The sequence below is a fragment of the Parasteatoda tepidariorum genome, chromosome 10, assembly GCF_043381705.1.
Source record: "Parasteatoda tepidariorum isolate YZ-2023 chromosome 10, CAS_Ptep_4.0, whole genome shotgun sequence".
Lineage (NCBI taxonomy): Eukaryota > Metazoa > Arthropoda > Arachnida > Araneae > Theridiidae > Parasteatoda > Parasteatoda tepidariorum.
This window is the reverse complement of record NC_092213.1, coordinates 8,894,491-8,902,784: the sequence shown is the minus strand read 5'-3', so window position 1 is coordinate 8,902,784 and position 8,294 is coordinate 8,894,491. Positions and strand designations below refer to the sequence as shown.

The following is an 8,294-nucleotide window of genomic DNA, read 5'->3' as shown; positions in this document are numbered from 1 at the left end:
ATGGTAAGAGTTGGTGCATATAGGTCAACTATTTTAATAGTTTCACTGTTATAATTTAATAGGATAGAAACATATCCATACCATTTTTGTTTGAGAGGTGAAACTCACTCTGACTAATATGGCTCTTTTCTAGGATCGCCACTGTTTCTCTATATCTTCTGTCACATCGATAAGTCTAATTGAAAACGTTCAAGTGGGTTTTTTTACAGTTATATTATTCATGAGTAATGGATCTCAGAATTTTCAGCAAGTCAATTAAGCTTTCTTTTTTCAATTGTACTCACAACATTTCTGAGCTCTGTCATAACCGATCTAGCTTTATCTACATTAGTAGTTTGCCTTTTTCTAGCACTCTTTGCCCCATGGGGGCCTTATAGAAGGTCCTCTTAGTGTGCTCTACTCCCTGTCCTTTAAACTAGACTTTAGGATATTTTGGACAGTTCTTGTAGTTTTAGGGATGCTCACCTCCACAGTTTGCAAACTTAGCAGGGACGTTTCTGCTCTTATCACACACATGAGTTAAGCGCAACTCACCACACTTCAAACATTACACCTCATGATTACAAGATTCCTGTGCATTATTATATCCCTGCACCTATAAGCACATGAATGGATGGTGTTTTCTACATTAGGGAACGCTGCAAGCTCTGTACTGCCTAAATTTCCGGGTTACTGTTTCCGTTGCATTTTAAAGCCATTTGGCATCATTGTGTTTTTGGATTCTTGCAAGCAATGTATTTGATTACTTGTGTTTACAATGCTAACAATACTAGTGTTTACTATGCTAAAAGTGTTAATACTAACGTAAGATGGTGCACAGCTTACAACAAGAACAAATAGTAATAAACTTATGAAAAGAGGCCATATCAAGACTGCCAAAAAAGCGAGTTATTCAAATCTAGCAACCATGTCACCTTTTCTAACAATATATCTCTAAAAAACTAAAACAAATCACTTCCAACTCACCAGAATTACATATTAACATTAATATCTTATGAAATATGGCAGATTTGAGCTCAGAAATTATCTAATTTATTTCTTTTATTGAAAACAAAATTATCCGTTTGAAAACTTCGCCTATCAGAATAACATGTAGTAAGCAGCTACAAACTTCTTAACCGAAACTAGAGTAGGTGCCGATCTGGAGATTGTTATTGTTTACATTTCTATTGAAAACACCATCCATAGCGAGCTTTAGCAAGCAATAACAATAGGCTTAGATATTACAGTTCTAGTGACAACGAAAAAAATGACAAGAGAAAAAAACTATTAATCAAAAGCTCTAGCGTACATTTCAAACATATAAAAAGTTATTCATAAGAAATACAAACAAAATACAAAAAAACAACAAACACAATACATTTCGTTTGATACAACAAATACCGTCCATCATATCCCTCTCAAAATTCAGCTGCAGCTATTCAGTCAAAACTTGCCGTGAAAATAGCCATACCGCTTCCCAATTTCAGAAGCCGCAGTCTGCACATTTGTAGGGTTAACGTAATAATATCGCGGCTGCTAAGACAGTTCTTTCCCAAAAAGTCAAGAGCCCCTACTGCATCTTCTTAATCTATAAAAGCTACAAGCAAATACATAAAGCCTAAACCTTCAAATCGTGACGAGCACCTATAGCAACAAATAATCAGTATTCAAAATTTTGGTTTTTATCACGATGAAATGAATTAAATAGTTTAAAAAACTATATAATTGTCGATAAGTATTTATGTAATGTAATTGTAATTAAATTTATAGCTGATTTTATGAAGTAATGATTTTGGAATTAGGTCCCAAAGCGAAATAGTATAGAAATAAACCCTCCTCCATCCAGGAAGAGAGTGTTGTTTTTCTCTGATTGCTTCGGTAAGGAATGTGAATGAAGAAAGGTAAAATTATGTTATATTGCAGTGAAACCCTTAGGGAAGGGTATTTGTAAGTGGCTTTTGTTTAGAGAGCTATTTTTGACTATCTCTAAAAGATATCAAGGACCTCATGTTGCAGTCAAGAGTACACTAAAAACTATGCTATCGATTATTAATTTTTAGAGTGGATAGTTAAATTAGAAAAAAGTCATTTAAGATTAAACAAACCTCTTCTCTTGTCTTAGTACAGTAAATTAATTTTTATATTACGAAGTAAAAGCTAAAAGCAAATCTAAATCATAATTGTTTATTAGAACAAATTGTTAAACCAAAAACATAATTGTTTATTTATTTAAATAGTTCTATCTTTTATTATTTATACATTTTTTTGTGCATAATTATGTTGTAGAATCAAAAAGTTCCCAGAGTAGGTCAATTACAAATTAAAAATTAAGCAATAATTTTATTTCTTCAAAGTACTTTCCTCCTGTATTCGCACACTTTTTCTGACATTACTTATCAATTTAATGCATACATCGCTTTGGTTGCTTGCAAGAATCAGAAATGTAATTTAAGCGGTTTAACTTAATTTAAGCTATTTTATAAGAGTACGCTAACAGCATAACGATTTAACTTTTGAGGATCTTATTCCATGCTAACGTTGTTGCTACACTGATGAAGGCGATTTTGATTTCGTCTTCGCTAATGAATTTTATAACAGATTATGTGAGTAATTTGTCAAATCAATCCGACAAGAATACTGCAATTACTTGTCAAATAATTGATCCCAATCATTTTGTTTCCCTCCATCAGTAGAGACGATTGAAATTCATTTGGTACTGTCAATTAAATTTGAGAAGAACTCATATTTCTCCAGTACTAAGTACATCACCCATGTTGGCTTCTATTTTGTTTCAATAAATATATATATATTCATTCAGAGCAAACATGGTTCTGCTTTTATGTAGAAATAATTTACATTTTGGTTTAACACTCAATTAATAGTTGACTTAGCTATGTCACTTAATGAAAGTTTGACTAATTATCTATCGCAAATTTATTTAACCTTTAAGGTTCTAATAAAGGTCCAAAAGTTCTTTTTGAAATCCTTAAGTCTTGCCATAACTGCATTATTTTAATTGAAAGTCTGTGTTGGATCACATTGCGAATTTTAATCATATTCTTATCGCAAAAAAACAAAATTTTATTAACTTATTATCCTGAATTAAAATTTGTGGTCAATTAATATAGTGACATATTTTGGGCTAAGAATTTGGTTTTTAACTGCACTTAAAGGGCAAAACTGGAAAATTTATCTGATGTCTACTGGCCACTGGAGGCAACTTAATTGGTGGCTATAAATTTGCCTGTAGTGGCAAATTTCGTAATAAAGGTAGGCAAAGTCATCTTTGATTCACATTTTTCTATGATAAAAAAAGTTTTTTTTTTTTGACAAATAAATAATCTATTTATGAGTGCTTAGTTATTATTTTGTTAATGCTTAATATGTTGCTATTCATATAAAACAGAAACTTTATAGCTAAAACAGAAATATTTGCTTTATACTTCGCATTTTGTGGTTCTTGAAAATAACCTCGAATAATAGCTACAAAAACATTATCTAACATCTTAAAATTTGTTTTTACTGCCTTAATGAATGGTTGAAGAAAGAAATTTTTATTACTTATTAATAAGACTTTTATATTTACTTATTATTCATTAATGAACAGTGTGCTGTCAGAGCTTTTTCCGAACATTACATTTTACATTTCTTTCCTTTTGCTTTCAGATCTCTCTGCATCCATGAGTATTTCCATCATTCATTCAACAGAGAAACATTCTCAAAAATTTCAACACCAGTGAAAGTGTAATAAGTTAATTTTGTTACACACAAATAATACAAAGTGGAACAATATCTGTCTCAATGAGCAACAATTTACTTCTACTTGATGTTCATGCTGATGAAAAACCTTTTTCTTGTGAAGTATGTAATAAGAGGTTTTGGCAGAAGCAAGATTTAGATGCTCACAGACATGTTCATACTAGTGAGAAACCTTATTCTTGTAGTATATGTAATAAGAATTTTTCAAGTAAGAGTAATCTGACTTGGCACAGCCGTGTTCATACTGGTGAGAAACCTTATTCTTGTAGTATATGTAATAAGAGTTTTTCAAGGAAGGGTAATCTAATTACACACAGTCTCACTCATACTGGTGAGAAACCTTATCCATGTAGTATATGTAATAGAAGATTTTTGCAAAAGATACATCTAAATAATCACAGTCTCACTCATACTGGTGAGAAACCTTATTCTTGTAGTATATGTAATAAGAAATTTTTAAAGAAGATACATCTAAATAAGCACAGTCTCTCTGATACTGCCGAGAAACCTTATTCTTGTTGTTTATGTAATAAGAATTTTTCCAGGAAGGATTATCTAATTACACACAGTCGCACTCATACAGATGAGAAACCTTATTCTTGTAGTATATGTCATAAGAATTTTTCAAGAAAGAGTAATCTGACTTCGCACAGCCGTGTTCATACTGATGAGAAACCTTATTCTTGTAGTATATGTAATAAGAGTTTTTCAAGTAAGGCTAATCTAATTACACACAGTCTCAATCATACTGGTGAGAAACCTTATCCATGTAGTATATGTAATAGAAGATTTTTGCAAAAGATACATCTAAATAATCACAGTCTCGCTCATACTGGTGAGAAACCTTATTCTTGTTGTGTATGTAATAAGAATTTTTCCAGGAAGGATTGTCTAATTACACACAGTCGCACTCATACTGGTGAGAAACCTTATTCATGTAGTATATGTAACAGAAGATTTTTGCAAAAGATACATCTAAATAATCACAGTCTCACTCATACTGGTGAGAAACCTTATTCTTGTAGTATATGTAATAAGAAATTTTTGCAGAAGATACATCTAAATAAGCACAGTCTCTCTGATACTGCCGAGAAACCTTATTCTTGTTGTATATGTAAAAAGAATTTTTCAAGGAAGGATAATCTAATTACACACAGTCGCTCTCATACTGGTGAGAAACCTTATTCTTGTCGTGTATGTAATAAGAATTTTTCCAGGAAGGATTATTTAATTACACACAGTCGCACTCATACAGATGAGAAGCCTTATTCTTGTACTATATGTAATAAGAATTTTTCAAGGAAGGGTAATCTAATTACACACAATCGCTCTCATACTGGTGAGAAACCTTATTCTTGTAGTATATGTCATAAGAGTTTTCCATATAGTTTTGATCTAACTAGACACAGTCGCATTCATACTGGTGAGAAACCTTATTCTTGTTTTATATGTAATAAGAGTTTCTTGTATAGGCATGATCTAACTAAACACATTCGCGCACATACTGGTGAGCAACCATATTCTTGTAGTATATGTAATAAGAATTTTTCATATAAGTGTGATCTGACTAAACACAATTGCACTCATATTGGTGAAAAACCTTGATCTTGTTATTTATGTAGTAATTTATTTTTTGTGTGAATTTTTTCATTTTTACAGTGGCGTAAGTGTGCTTACTTTTGAGTAATTCAAACTTTTTAGTGAGTGTAATAAAAAGTTTTTCAAATAAAGTGAACAAGCCTTTCAGTTATTTTCATTGTGGTTTTAAAATTCATTCTTGCACTGCTTAGTCAATTTAGGTCTCTCCACTACACATTCTTGAGGTTTGTGGTTTCTACATCATAATTTTTTTAAACCAGTTCTTCAATCCACTTTTATTTCATTGCTTCATTTTTAGAACACACCCCTATCTTTTCTGGAGTTTGGTTATCCTAAACTTAATTTGTTCACCCCCATCCTCCCTCTGATATCAACAAACAATGATAGTAGGTAAGATTGATTCTACAATTGACAATGACAACCTGTTTAGTCCTTTCCTACCTACTGTAGATATAAGGGTGATTCTTTGGAAACATGACAATTTGGAAATAATCTAATTGAAGTGTGATAATCATACTTTAAAATAATCTAATTTGTTTTTGTATATTTCTTTAGCTGTATTTATTAATATCTTACAGACAGCAGTGCAGTTTACTAGCATTTTGAATGCCAGGAAAATGACATATTAGCTTAGAAGTTTGAAAAAAACAGTAATTTTAAGCTATTAGTAAGTAACAAAACCTATGGTTCATGAATAACTTAAATTAATTCTTTTATCTACTGTAGAAAGAGTCAAAAAAAAATTTGTTGCTGATATGTGCAGAATAAAATTGTGTAAATTAATGAATCATTAAATAAATAAATAACATTGATTACATTCAATCTTATTACAATCATACATAAACTTGGTATTAGTTTAATATTTGTTTTTTCTCTTTACAATATTGGCAGTTGAAAAAAAATTCTGGTAACACTTCAATGTCCTGGCATTCATAAGCTAGGATAATGACAAATTCGCCATTTTATAGCATATTACTTTAACATTTTGTTCCTAAGACGTTTATATTCTGCAGAAAGCAACAGGATTTCCTAAAATAACTCTGTGTAGTTTTTGTTAATTATGATTTCAAGAAGACAACACAAAAACCTACTCACCTTGAAACATTTTTTGAAATAGATTTTGAACCAGAAAGTTTGTTCTTTATTCATGCAACAAGACATGTTCAAATAAAAAAAAATTAGATATTGAAAAATTTATGTGAAGTTTTGAAGCTAGTTATTATTGGAAATATTGTTTTAGACATACCAGAAACATAAAATTTTGAAATTCATTAAAAGTTTTTAACTACACAAAACAGTCAGTGCTAGTGCAGTCATTTTAAAATGCAAACAGCAATGCTATTTAATAATTTTTTAAAACAAAAAAGTTCTTTTAGTAGTATAGTATTAGATCTTGGAGCAAGGGAGTGGGAATTGTCATATTTCTTGAGAATCACCCATAAACTCTTTCAAATATGGTTGATTTTTTTGTTGAACTTGAATTGTTCTCACCCATTCTCCCTCTGATATCAATAAACAATGATAGGTGGTGGTTGGTTGACAAGAATGAATACCTCATTCATGAAACTTCATTTTCGATTTTTCTTTAATTGATTTTTAAAACTAAAATTTAAAAAGGACTTTTCTAGGAGACTAACTTTTCAACATGTTATTTAACTACTAATTATAACAGAGAGATCCCTTAAAGTCAAAATGATCGTTTTTTTTTAGTTAAAATTGAATCAAATGATAACATTTTATTTTAGCTAAAACTGGAAAGTTGTTGTTAATTTACGTCGCACTAGAGCTGCACTATGGGTTATTGGCGACGGTCTGCGAAACATCCCGGAGGATGATCCGAAGACATGCCATCACAATTTTGATCCTCAACGGAGGGGATGGCACCCCCGCTTCGGTAGCCCGACGACCTGCGCGCGAAGTCGAGCACTTTACGGTAGCACAGTTTAACGAGGACCCATACCGCACACCCTCGGTCCCTACGCAGACTGATCCAAGTGGTCACCCACCCGCACACTGACCGCAGCCAGTGATGCTTGACTTCGGTGATCTGCTGGGAACCGTGTCTTAACGATCAGTCCACTGCGGGACTAAAACTGGAAAGCAATTATAATGTATATATCCATTTAATATTTCAATTAAAAATAACAATACTAATTAACCTATCGATTAATTTTTTTTTATTTATAGTTTGTTACATAAAATTGAAGTAATTTAATTTGGAAAAAAAAATTTCTTAAATATTTTGCTAAATTTGATTTTTTAATTGATAAATACAAAAATACTCATCTATGACCCACATCACTGAAAATTAGTGAAGTATGTCTATGAGAGATGAGCTTTTTATTTTATATTGCAAGAAAAAAAATTTCACAATAATAACTGAAGCTGATTCTTAAAATTTTACAACTTTTGTTAGCCCTTGACAGCAAGGCCTCATTTACGTAAAAGCTATAGCTTGGGGCCCCGAGATTGCAAGGGCCCCCAGATCCCTCTTTTTCTAAAGTTTTATTCGAAGCTAGGGCCCTCTAAAGCAGTGTTTCCCAAAGTGTGGTACACGTACCCCCTTGGGTACGGGAATAGTTTAGCGGGGGTACGCGTTCGTATGCGAAATATCTTGCAACAAACGAAAATTTTTTTAAACGTTTTATTTAAAAACAAAGCTAGCCATGAAAATTTACGATTGCGTATTTTTCTATTGACTATTTTTTGCAGAATTAACAGTTAATAATTAGTGGTGTCAACAGCCGGCTGTGATTTTTCACTTTTGTACAATTTCTTATAGTAAAAAATACATTCATTTTTGTATTGGTTCACAGGGTTACGAAAAATTTATAAAGGGTACACAAAAGTCATAAGTTTGGGAAACACTGCTCTAATGCATTGTCGGGCGCTTTTCAAAACCTTAGTGTTTATAAATAAAAAAAAAATAATTGTTTCTCTTCACTTTTCTAACC

At 31.6% G+C, this 8,294-nt stretch overlaps 1 protein-coding gene across 4 annotated transcripts; it reads left to right on the top strand.

Moving 5' to 3' along the window:
* Positions 1-1,394: 1,394 nt before the first annotated feature.
* On the top strand, positions 1,395-5,487 carry LOC107437053 (zinc finger protein 84-like). Of its 4 annotated transcripts, none has more exons than XM_043052850.2 (3): positions 1,395-1,860; positions 3,111-3,252; positions 3,649-5,487. In XM_043052850.2, exon 3 carries the CDS (start codon positions 3,784-3,786, stop codon positions 5,344-5,346), a length of 1,563 nt encoding a protein of 520 aa, XP_042908784.1. In that variant the 5' UTR covers positions 1,395-1,860; positions 3,111-3,252; positions 3,649-3,783; the 3' UTR covers positions 5,347-5,487. The 4 variants fall into 4 exon arrangements, with proteins under 4 accessions (XP_042908784.1, XP_042908783.1, XP_042908782.1 ...); XM_043052849.2 differs by having other exon boundaries at positions 1,395-1,883; XM_043052848.2 differs by lacking the exon at positions 3,111-3,252.
* Positions 5,488-8,294: the final 2,807 nt, after the last annotated feature.